At 39.3% G+C, this 26,687-nt stretch overlaps 1 protein-coding gene across 1 annotated transcript in view; it reads left to right on the forward strand.

Moving 5' to 3' along the window:
• Positions 1-21,397, forward strand: part of LOC139452989 (pyridine nucleotide-disulfide oxidoreductase domain-containing protein 2-like) — an 81,739-nt gene extending 60,342 nt beyond the window's left edge. The window contains exons 14-18 of the mRNA XM_071234615.1: positions 10,012-10,166; positions 12,034-12,140; positions 14,322-14,442; positions 20,441-20,535; positions 20,944-21,397. Of these exons, the coding sequence (XP_071090716.1) occupies positions 10,012-10,166; positions 12,034-12,140; positions 14,322-14,442; positions 20,441-20,511 (454 nt within the window). The 3' untranslated portion in view covers positions 20,512-20,535; positions 20,944-21,397. The remainder of the gene's footprint in view (positions 1-10,011; positions 10,167-12,033; positions 12,141-14,321; positions 14,443-20,440; positions 20,536-20,943) is intronic.
• The last annotated feature ends 5,290 nt before the right edge of the window (positions 21,398-26,687 follow it).

The raw sequence follows: 26,687 nt of genomic DNA on the forward strand, positions 1-26,687 counted from the left end.
CTAAGGAGATATTTAAGTCTAACATAATATAATATGACATATCCAATACATCCTGTAATAATGAACTGTTGCGAAAGAATGATGATTTCGAACCACATTTTATGTCATATTAACCGTTAATGTTCAATTTGCTACATTTTTGCTACATTTTTGCTATATTTGCTACATTTTTGCTATATTTGCTACAATTTTGCTATATTTGCTACAATTTGCTACATTTTGCTAAGCAATTGCATAAGCTGCTGGTTGATCGGTTTTTAATACGAGTTTACAGTGCTTCGTTGCCGCTAACACTTTTCTGACTTTATCTCGTTCACCCTTGGTATAAATGACATCATTTTCGCGTAAACATTCCTCGAATGAATCTCGATCTTTGCAATGAAACAGCGCTACCCATTTGGTCTGCTCTCTGAGATCTTTCAGGACAGAGTTGTATTTTTGAGTAAGTACCCAAATGCTATGTTGAGTATGCCGACCGGAAAATGCTAAATATGAAAGCATATCTTTCTTTTTTGTTAATTCTTTACTCGCGCTGCAGTCGTCTATTACGAAAAGGGTTGATTCTCCTTTGTATTTTTCGTGACATACTCGGAGACAGTCTTGTAAACGATCGCCCGGATCGACTCTGTGTACCCCGTCGTCATTCATTACCCAATCTCTCGATAAGTATGTTTTATTAACGCTTATAGTCTGGCACAGAATAATAATATGATCGAAAACGTCCCGATAATGACTTTCTAAAATATCTAGAATAAAGGCTGTTTTTCCGCAGCCCGTTTGCCCACATATGATAGCGCAGTGCGGATCTTTAGGTAAAAGATTATTAATAGATTGCTTGCACGAATCTCCCATTTTGTATATTAAGTTGCGCATCCATAATCACGTACAAATATATGTTTAATTTACCAGCCGATTCCTGAAGCTTTGTTATCTGTATGGTGACACCCTCGCTAGCATTTTCTATTCTCCTCCCACTACCGTGTAATTGGTCATCGTCCGTTGTTCGCATGTCGAGCCATAGCGCATACTTCGTGGTGAGGTATTCACCCATCGATACACTCCCGAGAGACAGATCTTTCACGACCGCGTTAACTTCCGGGGAGCGTTTTATAGAAGGGAGTTTTTTAATCTCATCCCACTGGTGATACGCTAGCATTCCTTGGCTATATAGTTGATTAGGAACGCCCTCGATAGTCAATTCTACTTTTGTAATCTTGGGATTGTAGAACTTCTCGGTATTTCTTTTAAAACGCATCGGAGGGGTCCTCGAACAACATTAAAATACCCTTCAACGACCTCGTGGGGACGTTTAGATTGATATTCCACATCGTATCTTTTTTGTCCCTCGTGATCTTTCGTTGTCGCAGCACGCAATCGTACAAAATGGCTAAACTTCCCGAATACTGGTTACGAATTTGTCTGGCTAATTCGGGATCCGTTATCATATCGTACTCGAGCGAGATATTGTCAATGGAATAGCTAGCATCTTCAGCGGATCTGATTACTCTACCATAGTCGTTAAAAGTGAGTTCGTATTCTAACCTATCGCCTAGGGATGCTTGATAAAAAGGCATGTGGGAATCTAGTAATTCAAAGTAAGGGGAATATAGAATCTGTTACCTAATGCGTCGGCAACGGCCTTATCTTTTTCGTTGGTATCAACACCATTTTCAGCACCTACGCGCAGTCTCAATGTGTTCTTATTACAAATTCCTTGGTACTGTAAGTTTTCCCGCTCTTTATCCGTTCTCCAGAGATCCATGTAACAATAGTATACATCGCTATCGTAGATACTCAAAACCTCATTACCGCTAATTTTAATAGCGATTTTCTTGACGATAGCACGACCTAAGTTCTGAACGGGCTCCCTGTTAACGTCGGTAGAAGTCAAACTAATCGTAAATGCTAGTCGGACAGTTCCCGGAACTAACACATCGTGTGCGCCGAGATTAGGAAAGCGAACCAGAAGCGTTTGATTCTGATCGATGGTACTAGGGTTATTAGTTATAGTTACAGACTGACGAATTGCTTTGACCCCTAATGGATCTCGAAGTCTACGTTGTGGGTTTAACTTGCGTCCGTATTGCGAAGACATTGTTATATTGAAAACATGTACCCTATGTTTAAAATAAAAATGACTAATTTTGAACATAATTACTTTGATCTAAGTACCTTTGGTGACTTTGATAACCCAATCGAAGATACTGATGAAACAAATCTTAACGATGAAATTTTACAATCAACCTTCAATGATTATTACGATGCATTAAAAGATGATAAAAATTATGTTACTCCAATAGGTCGTGAATATTCAAAGTTTGAGATAGATAGTAAAGGAATATTGCGACTGCGTGGCGCTCCGGATATTGATCTTATGCATTCTCGTACTCGTAAGCCCCTAGCCTTGTCTACGATAGCAGCTAAAAAAGGCATCGGCTTTGTTCGTGATGAATTAGGTTTTGTAGACTACCGACGACTTTCCGCGAAGACTACTAAGGCTCTTCAGACTATGAGGAAAGAACTCGTTAATACAGATGATTTGGAAGCAGCCTCGATGGTGGCCTCGGACGGACTCGGAGAAATCTTAGATACCTATTACGATAATTCCACGTTACAGGTACCATATTCGGAGTTCAGTATTAGGGAATTACGAGGTCTTGACAAGGCAATGCGAACTATGCGGGGAGAACTGATAAATAATATAGCCAAGCTATCTGAAATCGACAAACATATAGCTCCAGAGAAAACAAAACTCGATGAATTCAGTAGACGCCGCGTTGCTGAAAGATTGCGTAACCTAGAAGAGGAAAGATTGGCCCGCCTCGAAGCAGCTTCCAGTAATAGAAAGAAACTATCGATCAAGTCCTCAACGATGACACTACACTGGCCGATAAAATTAAAACATTGTTCAGAGAACAGGGAATAACAATTGCTAGTATTTTAACCGCGTTGGGATTCATTATATCGACTTTGACTCTCTCGTTAACAGGTGGTAGCGGCGGATCACCCCCTAACGATAAAAACGGTATAAAAGAGTGGATAAAAAAGCATTTAAATGCATTAGGTTCAGCACGGGAAAGCTAGCTGAGAAAGCCGCAGCCGCACTTCCTGGTATAATAGGGAGTGTTGTTTCCTGGCTATTGAATTTATTAGCTAAGACCACCACTTGGCTTAGTCAAAACTTGTGGGGGTTGATCGTAGCAATTGCAGGGCTGTTGTACGTATTCGCTAAGAACTATTTAACCACCAAATCATGAGTAAACCAACCGAGACTCCACCCACTACAAGCGCTGTTTTTTCATCTATATGTTGTTGATTTTTAGCCGCAATATGCGGTGACACTTGTGCGTCAGTAGATGTTTGTGAAACATGTGGTGTTTGTGGCTTGACTATTCCCTTTTCACCCGTGATCATTTGCGTTATTAATTCGACGTTCATATCTGAATTTATACCTGGTTTTTGTTGATCGGTAGCGATAACAATTTTATTATTATAGCCTATCACTTGACCGATCTTAAGTTCCATATTACTCGGAGACATGTATAGTCCCGGTGCATAAACGAAGTCCACTTTGGATCGAGCGTACTGTAATGCATCTTGAAAACGCTTTAAAAAACGATGGTATGTCAACTGGCGAATTAATGGCGTCCTCCACGTTTGCGACAAACTGTTTTTGCGCATCGAGCGCCGTCCCAGAACCGATAATGGACGTTCGTGTTTGAGATTGCGCTCCGAGAATTGCCCATACATAAGTTCTTATCGATTCATTAACTCTTACAAATCCTGGATTAGTAAAATTATTTTCCGTTTTATCATTAAGAAATTCATTCCAAGCGTCTGCGGTATCGTTCATTTGTATAAATTTTGTAACAATATAAATTAAACCACTCTTAAAACTCATAATATCCCCTCTCCAATCGTTACTATAAAGTTCCCAGCCTTTATACCAATCACCGGTTTTATGCCAATGATCATATATTCTTGCGTAAAGTTTGCTGGTACTATACAACTTACCAAAATTAACTGGAAGTTTATTAAGTACTTTATATACATAATCGCTTTCTTCTTTGACGGATTTATTTTCCTCTGTGTAAGGAACACCTAGACCATGGTTTGCTCCTTTAATACGCCAATCTTTACTCGTAGAAACATTAAATTCCTGACAAATACGCTCATACGCAGACCTATCATAATTATTATTTGTGGAATTCCACGCTCAAATTTCAGTTCAAATCCTGGAGCGTAAAGAGATACGCCACATCCCGTTGTGGCACACCATATGGCAAAGTTTAACTGATTCTGCCAAAATTGCATCGGATTGTGAAACCAATCGTGCACCATTTTATCGCTAGTTGCCGTGACCCTGTACTTTTCAAAGATATCGGGGAATTTAACAAAAAATTCAGCACCAGAGGCAGTTACTATAATCGATTGATTAGTAATGTATCTCAATTTCATATTTAAGTTATGATAAAGTATCATTGTATATTTAATATGTATGTTACACTCCCGGGAATAACAAATGGTCAGTCTATTGAACTGCTTTATACTATCGATAACTCGGATGGACAGCTCGAAGTAGCTATCTGTGATGTAACGTATTACCCACGATGGACCAATATAAGTGCTGCGAAAGATGATAATAAGATATTGATATTACATGACAAAGGTAGAATTATTGCTATACCTGATGGGTATTACAGCGTATGCTCACTCAATGATGAATTTTTTAAGCCTATGGGAGCTAGTCTCACACAAAATGAGGCGACTGGGAGACTGAAATTATCCCCTGGAGAAAATGGTGTAGTTCCTACCGGGAACTTTACAATTACACTTGGATTTGCAACCGATGATAATATAATAATCGATTCATCAAATGAGGGATCTAAATTACCCGATTTAGTTCCCTATAAAGAGCTGTGCATCCATCTTGATCAAATCAGTACAACGGATAATATTCAACAAGAAAGTCCTTCAACTTTGCTCAGAAGTGTTCCAGTGAAAAATGAAAAATACAATAGCGGTAGAACGGAATCTTTTTCAACATTACAATATAAAAAATTAAAGCGGGGTATTATTTCAGACCTCAAAATTTCTGTATTAGATGTAAAACACCAACCTGTACATATAGGATACTTAAGTGTAACACTCCATATTATAAATAATGGTTGATTCCATATTTAAGTTATGATATAGTATCATTGTATATTTGATATGTATGTTACACTCCTGGGAATAACAAATGGTCAGTCTATTCAACTGCTTCGTACTATCGATAACTCGGATGGACAACTCAAAGTCGCTCTATGCGATGTAACGTATTACCCTAGGTGGATCAATATAAGTGCTGCGAGATTAAATAATGGGATAATGACATTATCCTCACGTAGTACTGGTAAATACATTAATATACCTGATGGGTATTACAGCGTATGCTCACTCAATGATGAAGTTTTTAAGCCTAATGGAATTAGTCTAACACAAAATGAGGCGACTGGGATGCTGAAATTAGCCACTGGAGAAAAAAGTGTAATTATTTCCGTTAACTTAGTACCTAAACTTGGATTTACACTCGACTATGAATCTGTAAACATGATAAAACCCAACATAACAATACATGGAGATACATTACCCGATTTAGTTCCCTATAAAGAGTTGTTCATCCATCTTGATCAAATAAGCACGACGGATAATATTCAACTAGAAAGTCCTTCAACTCTGCTCAGAAGTGTTCCAGTGAAAAATGAAAAATACAATAGTGGCAGAACGGAATCTTTTTCAACATTACAATATAAAAAATTAAAGCGGGGTATTATTTCAGATCTCAAAATTTCTGTATTAGATGTAAAACATCAACCTGTACATATAGGATACTTAAGTGTAACACTCCATATTATAAATAAGGGTTGATGCATCAGGCCCTGGAACGATAAGACAATGTAATACAATTGCGCTTTCCGATCTCGGAGACACAGAAGGATTTGATAAACAATGGTAAGTTATACGCTTTACACTTACACGATAATGTATACAAGCGGAAAGAAGTCACATTCACGGGTAATCTAGAAGATTTAAGCGATGTCGACGTTAGTAGACTCCTTAAAACCACTCCGTACAATATTATTTACAACAGTGAGAATAAATGGACTATGGTCGAAGCAAACATCAAGTGGCTGCTGAATATCGCCATTACCCCACCTTATGCGATGATGGGTAAGGGACATAATTTAACTAAGATAATAAATAGTGGCATCGTACTCGCGGCCTATATCCCGTCAAAACGAAAAAGTGTGTTAGTCACTCCCCTGCCAGAAAAACCAGGTCATATGTTATATAGTCGTCCGGCAATCCAAAATGTTAGTTTAAATTTGGTTACAGAATTCGATGATATTAAACAGAACTTGAGTGCAATACCTAATATTTCTACGCTTATTATTGAAGTCTTGTTCGGAGATGCACCGGTAGATGCCTTCGAAATATTACCAGGTCTATCGATTAAATGGCTCAAGAAACACGAGCGTCAACGTTGCAGTATTATTCATGTTGGAGCATCACCCGTTACAACCCTCGAGGGGGTTCAGATTATTAAAAGTGACAGAATTTCTCTTTCTAAGATATTCTTGCCGTATAATATACATTTGATAAGGTTGATGTATACTATCAAAACCTTTAAGCAAGACCAATTAAAGACTATTATATATTCGTAATATACACTATGAGTTTATATCCGGCGCTCGATGAAAAGATGGAAACTGTTGACGGATTTCGATTACATCAAATAAGCGACATAAAACATCGAATAGAAAAGGATAGGGAGTTGAGACTTGGATTGTATAAAAAGTATCGCAGAGCCGTGAATGCTCTGGACGGAGTTGACACCGCTCTTGTAGTAGCTGGCATGGGACTCGGTGTAGCCGGTGTCGGTTTACTATCAACTATAATCGCCGCGCCTATCGTGCTCGGCATGGAAATAACCGCCGGAGTCTCGGGACTGGCAGGAATAGCGATAAAATTCATTTCTCGTAGGTTGCAAAAGAAAGCATTAAAACACGATAGTATTCGGATACTCGCCGAAGCAAAGTTGAACAGCATTGAGGATCATATTTCGACAGCAATGGCTGATTGTAAGATATCCGAGGAGGAGTTTCGTTTAGTGTTGTCAGAACTCACCAAATACAACGTAATGAAGCAGGAGATTCGATCAAAATCTCGTAAGACCAGTGGTATTAGCGAAGACGATAAAAAAAAGTTCATAGAACAGGGGAGGCAACAAGCGCGTCAATTATTCCGTGCCAAAACCAAAGAACTGGTTGGAGATTAAAAATAAATTGCTTACTATCGTGTGATTACATTTAGACAAATGCTTACATAAATATATAATAATGGAAAAAACTATTAAATGGAGAGAATTACCACAAGGTTTTTATTATATCAGTGATGTCAAACCAACCAAATACGGTAATCAATTGTTTCTTATCAATTTACAAAAAGAGTGTAGTTATATAGTCTGGTCTCCTAGTAAAATGAACGAAGAACTTAATAAAAATGTTGAATATCGCTTTATCGATAAAAATAATGAAGAATATTTTTATTACCATTTAGACTCATCTAAAGCAATGATTGGCCCCAGGTATTGGTGAGCTAGAACTAATCTCATGACTATCGTTGAATCGCATAATCATTTTGGCATAAAAAATTCCATCTGTAGTAGCAGTATAGGTATATGAATCTGGCTCCAGTGGAAGTGGTCCAGAACCATCATTACCTATAAAAATTTATATCATTGGCTCCAGGTGGTGGTGAGCTAGAGCCAATTTAACTGAATCTTATGACTATCGTTGAATCGCATAGTCATTTTGACATAAAAAATTCCCTCTGTAGTGATGGTATAGGTATATGAATCCTGCTCCAGTGGAAGTGGTCCAGAACCATCATTACCTATACTACTGGTTGAGGTCACTGAAGAGACAATACATTAAGTGTTTGTTTGCCATTTTAAGCTTTCCTGACTGAAATTCAAGTGTGCATATGTATCAACATATTGTCCTTTGTTTGTCTGTTGTAGACTTCCAGATTTTAGAACTCTCCTAAAATACCATAAGGCTTATGAAGCTGAAACTTTGCACGGAGGAGCCCAGCTATGGTTACAATCTGTACTACCTCACGGTTACCTACTTTCAATGAGTACTTCCTCACTGCGGACCTTCCAGCTCAGGCATATGTCCTAGCGACTGATTTACGACATTTACATTTATATTTATTACTTACTAAATGTCAGGTGACCTTGGCTATATAAGCTTTGGTCCAGAGAGGAGAAAAAAAAGAAGAAAGGTCTTACCCTTAGCCTAGCTAGGGTTAGGCTGAGTGCTCCGGGGCACCTAGACAACAACCACTACCACTATGTGCTGACCAGGCACATAGTGTCTTTTGTATGTATATATCAACATGTATAAAGTAAAACTGTATATACCACAAGCCATCGTCTCCAAATTGTCACTTCCTACAGGAACCATATGTCGGCCCTTTGCATATACGAGTATGCAAATTGTTCATTAATCAACTCCAGACCCACACGCGTTGTTACATACATGAGGTGAGCGGAGCTCCAGCTCACCTCAGGACGTTTCCTACGAGCGGCACATCCTGCTTGATGTCGTCCCTACAGCAGCACTCGGAATACCAAGCTTGACCAACACCATGTAATGGTAACACATATATAGTAATGAACAACAATGGACAGCCAAAGAGACAATGACGTTGCTTTGGACATTGGACATATGGGCGTGATTAACCGACAGTTCAGGGGATGATCAATTAAGGCAATAAATGCCATACTATAAAAAGCAGTAGTTAAAGGGAAGTGATATGGTAGTCCAGACTGACTGACAGTCAAGATACAATGAAATGTTGGTGAGGATTAACAACGGGGATTAGTGTCATATGAATAATGACAATTAAGTTATGGAGACATATACATGTCATGGCTACAGGGTAATTAGCTTTTGGAGTCAAATGTACTTCAGACAATGGTAGTCGTAAATCAGTCGCTATTACAGTTACATTGATTCTGACAAGGGATAAATTTTGCTTACATTACCGTATATAGCTGTGTATAAGGCGAGTTTTTCGTACCTAAAATGAGGGGGTTAAGAAGAGGGGTCGTCTTATTCATGGAGTCGAAGATCTCACATTTTTTTCCACTGGCGATGTCAACCGGCGTCCGATAGCCAGCCCAGCATTTGACAATAGAACTTCGCATTTCGTCCTAAATAACTGTTCCAATAACTATTTCCATATATAAACTTGATTTGTATCTCTTTTCCTTGAATAAAGTTTAATAATTTCTGCAAATAAAGTTGAAATGACCCTCGCCTCGATGCAGATTGTCAAACCACCTGACACGGTAAAACAATCAACATCCGTGAGTAGAGAGCCGGAAGTACCGGTAAGCATTTGCATATATTGCACATGTGACCTAACATGTGATAACCGGTGAAGCTGAAATCAATTCCCGCTGTTTTTACAGTTGTATTAACAAGTGTTGGAGACGGTGTGTACAAGTGATTGTGGAATAAACACACTGAATGTGAAGCAAACATAAGCCTAGTTAGTTACAACATAGTTAATTGGCGATTAAATTACTCACCATTGTCTCTTATATGTTATTACTTCATAATGTTACATCGTATGTATGTATAGACACAGGGAATTTCCTTGAGACATTTGACTAATATTTGAAGGTCAAGTTCACTCTCAGGGTCATATAATTGTATTATTCAAATGGCAACAGGATTTGCTGGGACAACACTAGCAATGCCTTTAGACAGGAAATGTATTCAGGTTTCTTATTAAGCTAGAATCAAGGTCCTTGTAAGTTGGTTTGAGATAATATTGGTATGTAATGATTTCTTGGACCTTGAGGAAATGGCAGTGAGATTGCTTCTGTTTTTGTAAGAACTTGCAGACACATTTTTTCATTTGTTTGCTGGTAACACACATTGTACCATGCAGCCCAGTGATTGAGATGGTGATCCCCTCCAGCCTTGACCCCACCCTGGCCCCACCTGGGAGTCATGTGGTCCTGCTGTTCACTCAGTACACCCCCTACACCCTCGCTGGGGGACGGTCCTGGGACGATACTGCCAGGAACCAGTATGCTGACATAGGTAACCACGCCCTACTCTTTCTCTTGAGACATACTAATGTGCCCCAACACTGACAGGTATATCTGGGACAACTGGTCCCCTCATATTAAAACAGGATAGCTCACAAAGGACCACTTGAACAGTATGGGCAAATGTGGGACCACTGTTCCCATCAATACTGAAACAGGATAGCTCACAGGGGACCACTTGAACAGTATAGGTAAATGTGGGACCACTGTTCTCCACAAGACTGAAACAGGATAGCTCACAGGGGACCACTTGAACAGTGTGGGTAAATGTAGGACGACTGTTCTCCACAAGACTGAAACAGGATAGCTTATGGGCGACCACTTGAACAGTGTGGGTAAATGTGGGACTACTGTTCCCATCAAGACTGAAACAGGATAGCTCATAGGGGACCACTTGAACAGTATAGGTAAATGTGGGACCACTGTTCCCCTTAAGACTGAAACAGGATAGCTCATAGGGGACCACTTGAACAGTATAGGTAAATGATGGACCACTGTTCTCCACAAGACTGAAACAGGATAGTTGCAGGGGACCACTTGAACAGTGTTGGTAAATGTGGGACCACTGTTCTCCACAAGACTGAAACAGGATAGCTCATAGGGGACCACTGTTCTCCACAAGACTGAAACAGGATAGCTTATAGGGGACCACTTGAACAGTGTGGGTAAATGTGGGACCACTGTTCTCCACAAGACTAAAACAGGATAGCTCATAGGGGACCACTTAATCAGTGTGGGTAAATGTGGGACCACTGTTCTCCACTAGACTGAAACAGGATAGCTCACAGGGGACCACTTGAACAGTGTGGGTAAATGTGGGACCACTGTTCTCCACAAGACTGAAACAGGATAGCTCATAGGGGACCACTTAATCAGTGTGGGTAAATGTGGGACCACTGTTCTCCACTAGACTGAAACAGGATAGCTCACAGGGGACCACTTAATCAGTGTGGGTAAATGTGGGACCACTGTTCTCCACTAGACTGAAACAGGATAGCTCACAGGGGACCACTTGAACAGTGTGGGTAAATGTGGGACCACTGTTCTCCACAAGACTGAAACAGGATAGCTCATAGGGGACCACTTAATCAGTGTGGGTAAATGTGGGACCACTGTTCTCCACAAGACTGAAACAGGATAGCTCATAGGGGACCACTTGAACAGTGTGGGTAAATGTGGGACCACTGTTCTCCACTAGACTGAAACAGGATAGCTCACAGGGGACCACTTGAACAGTGTGGGTAAATGTGGGACCACTGTTCTCCACAAGACTGAAACAGGATAGCTCACAGGGGACCACTTGAACAGTGTGGGTAAATGTGGGACCACTGTTCTCCACAAGACTGAAACAGGATCCCTGGGACCACTACAACAATACAGGTGAATAAATGAGATGGTGTTATACTGTTTTGAGATAATCTATATTCGACATCACAAATCATGGAGATCTGGAACTCAGCATAGGAAACAGAACTTTTACATGGACTGTATAATTTAATGTACATAATCCTCTATCCCTACACAAGTCATTGGTAAATCTTGTGAAAGGTATGACAAGTCCTTAAATGAACTTAAAGTGTCTCCAAGTGTGTTGATGTCACATGTTATAAATGTTCCAATCCTCCTTTTCTGTCTGGAAGGAACGGATGACTGGAATGGCATGTAACACATTCATGTCTTATAATCTTTATCAGGCCTGCAGGCCACAAGTTATTCTGCCCAAATAGCATGAATAAGTCCTCTAGTAAATCTTGGGTCACAGTCTTCCACAGTACTCAAACAGTATACAAAAAATACTATGGGTATATCTGAGATCAGAAAAACACTACAAATCTCATTTTGCATCTTGAATATTTCAGTGTTTGACAGTATAGAGAAGTATGCCCCAGGCTTCAAGAAAAGCGTCATCGGACAAGATATACTGACACCACCAGACCTAGAGGAGATCTTTGGCCTGACTGGTGGGGTAAGACAGTGACAGTTGCTGGATCTTCTCCTCTCATCTTATGTATATAGAAAGCAGTTCAATATTTCAATCAACTATTATGAAAGCTATTATACAAGTGTAGATTGCTAAAGGTATTTATATAATCTGTCATCATTTTGAATCTGGGGATTTCCAAGAGGTATACATCTGTGCTCAATCATTGTACAAACAGTAAGTACTTATCAACTCAAAAACACTGGCTATGTATTTACTTTAAGTGTTAGCATGGTGAAACAGAAGAGAAAGTCTTCCAGCTGGTAGATTCCATATATTTCATGTAAAATATTGAAAACTGGACAACTTGATATATTAACACTGATATTGACATCTTTGTTGTTTAATACTGTGATCAGTAATATTCCAACAATATGATGGCGGCCTAAAATCTTTTAACCCAAGTCACAGAGCCTGTTCATTTAGTAATCTCATCAAAGATTTTTTGCCGTTGCAATACAGCTCTTTATGAAGATCTGACAAATCCTCTATAGGTCCACATGAACTTCATATCAAACTATATACACTTACATAGGAAATGTCTAACCACCATGGTACAACACCCAAAAGACAAAGTATTGAAGGTATATTTTGTTCTGTGTTTTACTTTGTTTGGATATAAATTCTGGAATCAAAGCTGTAATGAAAAGAAGCCAAATCATTTGGGGAAGCTCCCATCTGATTGGACCCCACAGGTCCTTCATATAGATTGAGTGGTCAAAGTCTGCTCAGGGAACCTACAGATCATCTCAGTGAGGACAAGTGAGGTGAAATGGGCTTTAACGTCACGTCTGAGAGTATTGCACTTACATAGCAATGTGCAAGCAATGTGCGTGCGTGCGTGCGTGCGTCTGCTTATACTAGTCTGGACTGATGCCTATTTATGGTGCTAGGTCACTGAGATACCATGCTGCAATTTAACATGAATCTCACTCAGACACAGCATACAGACTTTGAGCCGACCAGTCCTTGTTTTAGCCCCTTAATGCCGAGCGCCAGACAGGGTTGTTGACAGTGAACATATGAAGTAGGGCTGGGACGAGTCCAAATTTACTACCCGGGTACCCACCCCCCTATTACCCGACCCTACCCGGGAACCCACTGTCGGCCTCAGGAGATGTCTCAAAATGTCTGATTGGGAACATTTTTAGCATAGCAGTGGCAAAACATATTTAGATACATGTATTAAACAATCTGGTCATTCATACACTGAAGTTGAATTAAGATATATCTTTATTCAACCATATGAAAAATCAGAGGGAATGGATGCATAGTCAGACAGAAATGCGAACATTAGTGACTGGTAGTGTAACCATAGAGTTCAAGATAATTTTTTCCACTAAACAATATATCATGTTACTAACCACGAGTTCAGGTAGTCCTGTGGGTACCCGGGTCCTACTCAGAACCCACCCGACCCGGGTACCCAAGTTACCCGTCCCAGCCCTAATATGAAGACAATGTTATTGACTGTGATCATATGGAGACAATGTTGTTGACAGTGACCATATGGAGACAATGTTGTTGACAGTGACCATATGGAGACAATGTTGTTGACAGTGACCATATGGAGACAATGTTGTTGACTGTGATCATATGGAGACAATGTTGTTGACAGTGACCATATGGAGACAATGTTATTGACTGTGATCATATGGAGACAATGTTGTTGACAGTGACCATATGGAGACAATGTTGTTGACAGTGACCATATGGAGACAATGTTGTTGACAGTGACCATATGGAGACAATGTTGTTGACAGTGACCATATGGGGACAAAGTTGTTGACAGTGACCATATGGAGACAATGTTGTTGACATTGACCATATGGAGACAATGTTGTTGACAGTGACCATATGGAGACAATGTTGTTGACATTGACCATATGGAGACAATGTTGTTGACAGTGACCTTATGGAGACAATGTTGTTGACAGTGACCATATGGAGACAATGTTGTTGACAGTGACCATATGGAGACAAAGTTGTTGACAGTGACCATATGGGGACAAAGTTGTTGACAATGACCATATGGAGACAATGTTGTTGACAGTGACCATATGGAGACAAAGTTGTTGACAGTGACCATACTGTCACAATGTGTTAGACAGTGACCATATATGGATCTTTGTTTAACATGTTTCTTAATGTTTTGTTATTATTCAGAATATTTTTCATGGGGCAATGTCATTGGACCAGCTGTTTCTTAGTCGACCAATTCCAGCGCTTTGCAACTATCGGTGTCCAATCAGAGGCCTGTATCTATGTGGCAGTGGAGCACACCCAGGTAGCAAAACAAAAGTGTATATGTATACTACTCAAAAGAAGTTAAGGATCACCTGATTCTTTCACATTACTATAGTTAATCTCTCATGTCATGACAGATTAACTTTACCATTATGAAAGAATCGGGTGATCCTTAACTTCTTTTGAATAGTATATATATATATCTTGGAAAATGTTTTAATGTTGAGTATTTATATGTATATATTCATGGTTCCTGGAGGTGGTGTGATGGTTTCTTTGGGGGAACTGATGAATATTTATATGTATATATTCAGGGTTACTGGAGGTGGTGTGATGGGTTCTTTTGGGGAGACTGATGAGTATTTATATGTATATATTCATGGTTACTGGAGGTGATGTGGTAGGTTCTTTTGTGAGACTGCTTTAGTATTTATATGTATATATTCATGATTCCTGGATGTTGTGTGATGGTTTCTTTCGGGGAACTGATGAATATTTATATGTATATATTCAGGGTTACTGGAGGTGGTGTGATGAGTTCTTTGGGGAGACTGATGATTATTTATATGTATATATTCATGGTTACTGGAGGTGATGTGGTAGGTTCTTTTGTGAGACTGCTTTAGTATTTATATGTATATATTCATGATTCCTGGATGTTGTGTGATGGGTTCTTTGGGGGGGACTGATGAGTATTTATATGTATATATTCATGTTTACTGGAGGTGGAAGGATGGGTTCTTTGGGGAGACTCATGATTATTTATATGTATATATTCATGGTTACTGGAGGTGGAAGGATGGGTTCTTTGGGAAGACTGATCAGTATTTATATGTATATATTCATGGTTACTTGAGGTTGTGTGATGGTTTTTTTGGTGGGACTGATGAGTATTTATATGTATATATTCATGGTTACTGGAGGTGGTTTGGTAGGTTCTTTGGGGAGACCTATGATAATTTATATGTATATATTCATGGTTACTGCAGGTGGTAAGATGGGTTCTTTGGAGAGACTGTTGAGTAGTTATATGTATATATTTATGGTTACTGGAGGTGATGTAATGGGTTCTTTGGGGGTACTGATGAGTATTGATATGTATATATTCACGGTTCCTGGAGGTGGTGTGATGGGTTCTTTGGGGAGACTGATGCATATTTATATGTATATATTCATGGTTACTGGAGGTGATGTGGTAAGTTCTTTGGGGAGACCTTTGATTATTTATATGTATATGTTCATGGTTACTGGAGGTGGAAGGATGGGTTCTTTGGTGGGACTGATGAGTATTTATATGTATATATTCATGGTTACTGGAGGTGATGTGGTAGGTTCTTTTGGGAGTCCTATGATTATTTATATGTATATATTCACGGTTCCTGGAGGTGGTGTGATGGGTTCTTTGTGGGGAAGGTTGAGTATTTATATGTATATATTCATGGTTACTGGAGGTGGTGTGGTAGGTTCTTTGGCGAGACTCATGATTATTTATATGTATATATTCATGGTTATTGGAGGTGGTGTGCTGGGTTCTTTGGGGAGACTGATTAGTATTTATATGTATATATTCATGGTTACTGGAGGTGGTGTCGTAGGTTCTTTGGGGACACCGTTGAGTATTTATATGTATATATTCATGGTTACTGGAGGTGGTGTGATGAGTTCTTTGGGGAGACTGATAAGTATTTATATGTATATATTCATGGTTACTGGAGGTGATGTGGTAGGTTCTTTTGTGAGACTGTTTGAGTATTTATATGTATATATTCATGATTCCTGGATGTTGTGTGATGGGTTCTTTGGGGGGGACTGATGAGTATTTATATGTATATATTCATGGTTACTGGAGGTGGTGTGGTAGGTTCTTTGGCGAGACTCATGATTATTTATATGTATATATTCATGGTTATTGGAGGTGGTGTGCTGGGTTCTTTGGGGAGACTGATTAGTATTTATATGTATATATTCATGGTTACTGGAGGTGGTGTCGTAGGTTCTTTGGGGACACCGTTGAGTATTTATATGTATATATTCATGGTTACTGGAGGTGGTGTGATGAGTTCTTTGGGGAGACTGATAAGTATTTATATGTATATATTCATGGTTACTGGAGGTGATGTGGTAGGTTCTTTTGTGAGACTGTTTGAGTATTTATATGTATATATTCATGATTCCTGGATGTTGTGTGATGGGTTCTTTGGGGGGGACTGATGAGTATTTATATGTATATATTCATGGTTACTGGAGGTGGTGTGGTAGGTTCTTTGGCGAGACTCATGATTATTTATATGTATATATTCATGGTTATTGGAGGTGGTGTGCTGGGTTCTTTGGGGAGACTGATTAGTATTTATATGTATATATTCATGGTTACTGGAGGTGGTGTCGTAGGTTCTTTGGGGACACCGTTGAGTATTTATATGTATATATTCATGGTTACTGGAGGTGGTGTGATGAGTTCTTTGGGGAGACTGATGAGTATTTATATGTATATATTCATGGTTACTGGAGGTGATGTGGTAGGTTCTTTTGTGAGACTGTTTGAGTATTTATATGTATATATTCATGATTCCTGGATGTTGTGTGATGGGTTCTTTGGGGGGGACTGATGAGTATTTATATGTATATATTCATGGTTACTGGAGGTGATCTGGTAGGTTCTTTGGGGAGACTGTTGAGTATTTATATGTATATATTCATGGTTACTGGAGGTGGAAGGATGGGTTCTTTGGGAAGACTGATCAGTATTTATATGTATATATTCATGGTAACTTGAGGTTGTGTGATGGGTTTTTTGTGGAGAAGGTTGAGTATTTATGTGTATATATTCATGGTTACTGGAGGTAGTGTGGTAGGTTCTTTGGTGAGACCTATGATTATTTATATGTATATATTCAAGTATTTAATTGTATATATTCATGGTTACTGGTGGTGGTGTGGTGGGTTCTTTGGGGAGACTGTTGAGTATCTATATGTATATATTCAAGGTTACTGGAGGTGGTGTGGTAGGTTCTTTGGGGATACTGTTGACTATTTATATGTATATATTCATGGTTATTGGAGGTGGTGTGGTGGGTTCTTTGGGGAGACTGTTGAGTATTTATATGTATATATTCATGGTTACTGGAGGTTGTGTGATGGGTTCTTTGGAGAGACTGTTGAGTATTGATATGTATATATGCATGGTTACTGGAGGTTGTGTGATGGGTTCTTTGGAGAGACCGTTTGCATATTGATATGTATATATTCATGGTTACTGCAGGTGGTAAGATGGGTTCTTTGGGGAGACTGTTGAGTATTTATATGTATATATTTATGGTTACTGGAGGTGATGTAATGGGTTCTTTTGGGGGGGGGGGGACTAATGCATATTTATATGTATATATTCATGGTTACTGGAGGTGATGTGGTAAGTTTTTTGGGGAGGCTGTTGACTATTTATATGTATATATTCATGGTTATTGGAGGTGGTGTGGTGGGTTCTTTGGGGACACCGTTGAGTTTTTATATGTATATATTCAAGCTTACTGGAGGTGATGTGGTAGGTTCTTTGGGGAGGCTGTTGACTATTTATATGTATATATTCATGGTTATTGGAGGTGGTGTGGTGGGTTCTTTGGGGAGACTGTTGAGTATTTATATGTATATATTCATGGTTACTGGAGGTGGTGTGAATGGGATTTTTTGGAGACAGTTGAGTTTTTATATGAGGTGGTGTGATGGGTTCTTTGGGGGGGGACTAATGCATATTTATATGTATCTATACATGGTTACTGGAGGTGATGTGGTAAGTTCTTTGGGGAGACCAATGATTATTTATATGTATAAGTTCATGGTTACTGGAGGTGGGAGGATGGGTTCTTAGGGGAGACTGTTGAGTAGTTATATGTATATATTCATGGTTACTGGAGGTGGTGTCGTAGGTTCTTTGGGGACACCGTTGAGTATTTATATGTATATATTCATGGTTACTGGAGGTGGTGTGATGAGTTCTTTGGGGAGACTGATAAGTATTTATATGTATATATTCATGGTTACTGGAGGTGATGTGGTAGGTTCTTTTGTGAGACTGTTTGAGTATTTATATGTATATATTCATGATTCCTGGATGTTGTGTGATGGGTTCTTTGGGGGGGACTGATGAGTATTTATATGTATATATTCATGGTTACTGGAGGTGGTGTGGTAGGTTCTTTGGCGAGACTCATGATTATTTATATGTATATATTCATGGTTATTGGAGGTGGTGTGCTGGGTTCTTTGGGGAGACTGATTAGTATTTATATGTATATATTCATGGTTACTGGAGGTGGTGTCGTAGGTTCTTTGGGGACACCGTTGAGTATTTATATGTATATATTCATGGTTACTGGAGGTGGTGTGATGAGTTCTTTGGGGAGACTGATAAGTATTTATATGTATATATTCATGGTTACTGGAGGTGATGTGGTAGGTTCTTTTGTGAGACTGTTTGAGTATTTATATGTATATATTCATGATTCCTGGATGTTGTGTGATGGGTTCTTTGGGGGGGACTGATGAGTATTTATATGTATATATTCATGGTTACTGGAGGTGATCTGGTAGGTTCTTTGGGGAGACTGTTGAGTATTTATATGTATATATTCATGGTTACTGGAGGTGGAAGGATGGGTTCTTTGGGAAGACTGATCAGTATTTATATGTATATATTCATGGTAACTTGAGGTTGTGTGATGGGTTTTTTGTGGAGAAGGTTGAGTATTTATGTGTATATATTCATGGTTACTGGAGGTAGTGTGGTAGGTTCTTTGGTGAGACCTATGATTATTTATATGTATATATTCAAGTATTTAATTGTATATATTCATGGTTACTGGTGGTGGTGTGGTGGGTTCTTTGGGGAGACTGTTGAGTATCTATATGTATATATTCAAGGTTACTGGAGGTGGTGTGGTAGGTTCTTTGGGGATACTGTTGACTATTTATATGTATATATTCATGGTTATTGGAGGTGGTGTGGTGGGTTCTTTGGGGAGACTGTTGAGTATTTATATGTATATATTCATGGTTACTGGAGGTTGTGTGATGGGTTCTTTGGAGAGACTGTTGAGTATTGATATGTATATATGCATGGTTACTGGAGGTTGTGTGATGGGTTCTTTGGAGAGACCGTTTGCATATTGATATGTATATATTCATGGTTACTGCAGGTGGTAAGATGGGTTCTTTGGGGAGACTGTTGAGTATTTATATGTATATATTTATGGTTACTGGAGGTGATGTAATGGGTTCTTTTGGGGGGGGGGGGGACTAATGCATATTTATATGTATATATTCATGGTTACTGGAGGTGATGTGGTAAGTTTTTTGGGGAGGCTGTTGACTATTTATATGTATATATTCATGGTTATTGGAGGTGGTGTGGTGGGTTCTTTGGGGACACCGTTGAGTTTTTATATGTATATATTCAAGCTTACTGGAGGTGATGTGGTAGGTTCTTTGGGGAGGCTGTTGACTATTTATATGTATATATTCATGGTTATTGGAGGTGGTGTGGTGGGTTCTTTGGGGAGACTGTTGAGTATTTATATGTATATATTCATGGTTACTGGAGGTGGTGTGAATGGGATTTTTTGGAGACAGTTGAGTTTTTATATGAGGTGGTGTGATGGGTTCTTTGGGGGGGGACTAATGCATATTTATATGTATCTATACATGGTTACTGGAGGTGATGTGGTAAGTTCTTTGGGGAGACCAATGATTATTTATATGTATAAGTTCATGGTTACTGGAGGTGGGAGGATGGGTTCTTAGGGGAGACTGTTGAGTAGTTATATGTATATATTCATGGTTACTGGAGGTGGTGGGGTGGGTACTTTTTGAGGACTGATGAGTATTTATATGTATATATTCATGGTTACTGGAGGTGGTGTGGTAGGTTCTTTGGGGAGACTGTTGAGTATTTATATGTATATATTCATGGTTACTGGAGGTGGTGTGATGGATTTGTTTGGGGATACTGTTGAGTATTTATATGTATATATTCATGGTTGCAGGAGGTGGCGTGATGGGTTCTCCTGGCAGATTGGCAGCACAGACTGTACTGGCAGATTACACCAAGCTCTGAGACAGAGATGTGTGTCCATTGAAGGTATAGTCATGTGCATTATATTAATCATCTCATTTGTCAGTTCCCAAATCATACACTTATCTACATATTTCAATATACATGTTTGAGTGACAGTTGTTGTGTCATCCAAGATAATATAATGACATCCTTGCCATGTCAGCTTGCCAAGGGGGTTAACAGTTAACTGCTGTGGTCAGTATGTGTGTCAAGCCACAGTATACTGTCACTGCAAGCAAGGTACTAGGATAAGTAAACCATTAGGCGGGTAGCATACAAACAGACATATGATGACTTGTTGTTGTGTTGTAGAACACCCACAATCAAATATGGTTCGACCGTGATCTATAAAAGTGAAGTTATCTATTACAATAACTGAGGAAGAATAACATGTTTGTGTTTTTTAAATGATCAACAATTTTTTGTTTTCAGCACAGACCTAGGTTGAGCAGGCACTTGTTATAGCTGATGGCGGATGGTGCGCCTGTGGCTCTCACGTGGCAAGAACGAGGTTTAAATCTCCAACAGAAGCACACACATCTATCAGCTTCTTCAACATATTCATCCTAGTTTTGATAAACTTAATGTTGAAACTCATATGACTCAATAACAGACCTTTAGATAGCTGATGCTGTAGATAGTATGTGATCAGCAGGCTCCTTCAGAGCTCATTTTCTTCTTGCCTTGTGACAGCAGTACTTGTTAAACATCATCCCCCCAAATCAAGGATTGTCATGAGTTGGTATTGATGGTTGGTCCTTCTGATTTGGTGACATTTCCTGCTCAAACCACATTTACCCTGTTAATGACTTGTAGATGGAACCCATTTGAACTTAGTATTTTTGCCAGAAAGGGTTAACCGTTCTTTGTATCAGCCATACAACAATTTGACCATGGCGGAAATAAATTAGATTTTTTGACAAATGATGGATCACTTTCTCATCTTTGTGTTTGTGTTGTTGGAAGTATTCATATTAATGTTAGAAATCTGCTTTGTGAATCCGACCCAAATTCCAGTATTCACCTTGGGTATTACCCACATCAGAGAAAGAACACTTTGAGGCACAGGTTATTATACAAGTTAACAACCACTAAAAAACTAATATTTCAGTGCCATACAAATGTGTAATGTCAATCTTCATTTTGGAGACTGGATGTATGACTGATTTAATGAATATGTTTGCGTATCATGATAATTTTAACTGTAATTTGACTCACTCATCTCACAACCACCGTCATCAGAAGTGCTTGTGTCACTGCTGATGGTCACAACTAAAGGTCACCTCCCAACTGGACTTTTAAAGTCAGTTAACTCTCTTGCCTCAGGAATATGCTAAAGGTGGGACTGTTGCTTGTTGTAAGTCCATCACGTGACCAGTATCTTGACTCTATCTTGTTGACGACTTTGGCAACGCAACGCAACGCAACGCAACGGGATTACCACCTTTTCAACATCGCGCAATTTCAATGTTGTGTTCAGTCATCCATAGTCACCTTTGACCATACCCCATATCATCTCTATTGGGTCCAGATCGCAGTGGTAAGGGGGTAGTCGTAAGGCAGCTTGACCTTGGCCTTTGATGTAATCGTCTACCTTAAACACGACTCAGGTTTGTTATAGTCTGGAAGTTAATTTAAGGTACCGACGTTTACTACAATATTTGAAAAACTATTGGTCCTACTCCAGTCAAAGTTGGTATGATATTATTTAACAGTCAAACATAACTGGATATTACATTTAAAGACAATCGGTGCATGAATAAAAAATCTGTCTATTTAGCTATCACTATATTTCACCAACAACCAGACCTGTTCGTCACGGGTGGAACGAGCATTCATTGTAACAGCCATCTGCATAATGCTACCCCTGGGCCATATGACACAGTTGAACCAATCAACTCAACTCGAAAGGTTGCACGGGAATCACACACGCACGAATACGGTGTTAGCGTTGGGCGTCTCAAGCAGTTATTTAATAATATTCATCAAATTATTTTTGCATTCTTTTTCAGGTCAGTGTTACTGACTTGAATGTATCATTCATTGCCACATTATTATATTTCAGGCATCATGTCATTAGGTGTAATATAACATACGTAATTATTCATTTAGACAAATCATTGCTTTATAGTTTCGAAGAAAATATTTTAATATTTTCGTAGATGATTCGAGACTTTCGGGGCTGTTTCGGGTGAAAGAGAATCAAATTCTGAGCCAAGAATTATACAAAGTGGACAAGATCCGATTACGACATGTACTACAAAGTACGAACCTGAAATTCGTAGACGATTCCTAGAAATTCTTTGATAATCAAATTTTTTTCTCACGAATCCCACGAACTACAAGAGTGTTTGGGAATCAAATAAGATATATTTACGATTCTTAAGAAATGATTAAGAATATGTACGAATATGTAAGAATTCATATCCGTGGTAAATCGGGCTATTACATGTCGTAGTGAAACAGGGATATATGTATTGCACTATTCTTGGTCCCACGAAATGCCCTCGTCGTCAGATTCGGAGTCGGTGCTGTCACCTAAATGAACAACAACAGGCTGGACAGTATCTGGTCGGATACAGTCTTGTTTCCAATACACTTCCTCAACTTTGATAACATGTAGGACACAGTTTGCCCAACGTACATCTCTAATTTCACCCACCCCTTTCAAGACAAACTGCTTGACGTCGGCAAGCTTGATGGTCTTATTTTGCCGTGCGACCATATTTTTCAAATCACCCCAGATTAGTTCGATGGGATTCAAGTCACAATGGTAAGGAGGAAGTCTAAGCACTTCGTGACCGTGTTCTCTCAACATGTTGTCAATCAAATAAGAGGGTGGGGGTTTGTTCTGAAGAACCATCTGGTAGTAGTCAGTTTTTTTGGCTTTCGTGGGCCGAGCAATGCGGTTGTTGTCCAGCCACTGACATATCTCACCTTTGGTGGATTTGAGGTTGGAAAACGGTTAATAGGATCTCGACAACTGTGATAGGGAGCATTGTCCATAACCACCAAGGATTTATCAGGCAGTGCTAACAGGAGCTGCTCCTCAACATACGCATTGAAAACCTGACTATTTATCTCGGTATAGTAGTCTCTGCCATCTGTAGATCTGGATCTGAACACCTCTTTGGGAGCCTGCATGGAGGGCAATCAGGCGCTCCCCTTTACCAGGGGGGATCTTGCGCTGTGGCACTCTGGTATCTGGGTGAGACCATTGGTAAGCCAATAATTGATACACAAACGAATGATATCTGATCGTCCACACATTGCTAGTTTCGACCCTTTCGTCTTTTTGTACTGATATCCAAATTTGGAAGGGAGTTTATAAATGGTCCATTTGGAAATATCTAAGTCATTCTCTCTAAGGAGAATTTGTTTTAGTTTTCGTGTTGAAATAAATTCATTTTCTCGTGTTAACCGCCGAATCACGTCCCTGACAACTTTCTTATCAAAGGAATCTAACTTTAATTTCCTATCCTGTTTTGAGATGCCCCCTAAGGGATGTGCAGGGGCGCGTGTTTTTTTATGAGAGTTCAAAATCTTAACTACGGTTTGTTTTTGAAAGCTGTAACGCATGAATTGTTCTTTCCATGTACTTTGAAATGTCAAAGAAGGGCGAACGTCTTTCACTTTCTGCCTTAAAGTATTCAAATATTTTCAGAACGAAACCTTTCGCATCAGCGGAAAGATGCTTGCGCTGAGACATCATGAAATCTAATGCTAACATCGTATTTGTGCGTGCGTGATTCCCATGCAACCTTTCGAGTTGAGTTAATTGGTTCAATTGTGTCATATGGCCCTGTGACGCAGGGGTAGCATTGTGCACATGGCTGTTACACTGAATGCTCGTTCCACCCGTGACTCCTTACAGAACTCACTGGGTGCCCACTGACTGCTGGCTGTGTGGAAGGAATTTACTCACGTCGCATCTAGGAAAACAGGATCACATCCTTCTTCACGTTACTCCTTGTTGTGTCAAAGATAATGATTTCGGAGACGAAGGATGTCCGATCGTTCACACAACACTTATATTTTTGTATATGTATCCAAATGTATGCCAAGGTTGCCATAGCTTGTATTTTGTAACATCATGTTGAGTTTCAAGGTATTTCTTCCTAGCCCTTAGAGTCCTAGTGACATATATTATTTTCTGAATGTAGTTTGACAATAAGCACGTCTGACTTGATTTTTTTCTGAAAACTGTCTAATTTAACTGTTTGATATACCCCACATGGTTTTGATATATTCCCACCTGTTCGCCTGATTGCTAGAGTCCTGTCGAAGGACATCGTTTATCATCTTGTTAGGAGACATACCAACAGCTTTAGAAGCTCGTTTTAAGTATTTATTAATGGCATAAAATGGTTATCCTCTTTCTGCGACACATTGAAAGACATCATGCACCTTAAAAGCAACTATTTCACAAGAGCTGAGTTGCGCATCTTGTCAGTCAACAACGACGGATACTATGTAGCACGTGCAGTACGTGTTTGTGCTGTTCCTCCTACCGTTGTGCCCCCTCCGCTCAAGATGTCCACTTGTACACATAACAACATGATAGTTTCTTAAACAACTTTTTTCCAGTGATGGGAATAAAAATAACAAACCGCAGATATTGTTGGGTATGGGGTATTCATTGTCGTGTACCGTATTGACATTTGATAGACTATTCCAGATTTTGAGTTATTTTGCAATTCATCCTTCTCATTTGGAGCCAAACGGACCAGTCCTCCTAAACAGCCACGAAAGCCATGGGTGTGCACAAACCCTAAGGGTTGTTATATTTCGTATGAAGATTAAAGGATTGTTCTAAATCGATAAGCGATTGTAATGATTAACAGCACTTGCCTACTGTTTCGCGCGCTTGCATCTTGTTGATTAATATTGGATCCGCGCTAAAAACAAAGGAGAAACACGGATCACGTCAGGTTCCATAAATACACGAACCCAGTTAACCAGCTGCAAGCCTACTTGAACATCTGTTCGTCATAATCGCCGCCCCTTGTTTTCCCAATAACCTATCGGACAATAAAAACTGATCAAAAAGGCTCTCTTGGATCCTTGGCATGGCAGTCATTCGATATTCAATATCAAATAGATCTCGGAATAAAGTGAAGAGAAATATTGACAGTATTGATTTGTTTTCAGAGGAACTGAAACATTAGAAAATATAGGCCAAATTACGCAACCACCTCATCACTTTGAAAATATAATCCTTCCAATATATGAAAATATTTCTGATGCTCAAGTTTGTCGAATGCAATTTGTCACATTAGATAAGCGTGAGCTCTGCCTTTGTTCCTGCTTTGGTTGAATCTGTTGTTGTCACCAGGCAATGTCACCTATCTGTAAAAGCAGGAATAAAGGCAAAGCTCACTTTGGCTTATCTAATGTGACAATTTGCCTTCGACAAACTTCGCGTTGTATGTAAACCTGTCAACAACCAGTAAAGCTCACACTTGCACAACTTTTCCATGCATTGGTTATGACAGAAACGCTGAGCTTCAGCCCCTTATCTACTACTCAAAAAATGGTGAAAAAAAACGCACACCAAGATTTTTATCACGGAAAGCCGTTTTGCGTGGGATTTTTAAATGGACACTGTCAGTCCATTCATGCGTCTGTCCATCCAGGATGTTGTTTCAAGAGCAGATCTTAAAAACCGTAAAATATTCCCTCACCAAAGTTGGTACATACTTAGGTCTTGTGGTGAACTGGTGCTTTTTGATAGTTTGGAATTTTTGAAATAATTAAATTTCATGGTTTCATGTCAACAACTTTGAGTATTGTTGGTTGTTGTGCTCATTTCCGAAGAAGATCTTGAAGACCGTTCACTATTTCTTCAACAAACGTGGGACATAGTTTGGTTTAATGGTGAACTGGTGCCATTTTATATTGTGGGATTTTTGTTAAAAAAAATGTTTTTGGAGTTTCCATGGCAAAAACTTTGACTAAGACTGAAAAGGGCGGTAGTACTCCGGAGCAGATGTCGAAAAGTACACTATTTCTTCACCAAACTTGGCACATAGATAGGTGTAGTGTTGAACTAGTCCCTTTTGATTTATTTATTATATTTAGTTACAAGTATTAATCGTTGTGGGGGATATCAATGACATTATTCTCGTGTTGTTATCCCCCCGGCATATAATGCGGGGGGATATAGCGATCAACCA

This window comes from Haliotis cracherodii, unplaced genomic scaffold, assembly GCF_022045235.1.
Source record: "Haliotis cracherodii isolate W230 unplaced genomic scaffold, xgHalCrac1.p SCAF_9, whole genome shotgun sequence".
NCBI classification, from domain to species: domain Eukaryota; kingdom Metazoa; phylum Mollusca; class Gastropoda; order Lepetellida; family Haliotidae; genus Haliotis; species Haliotis cracherodii.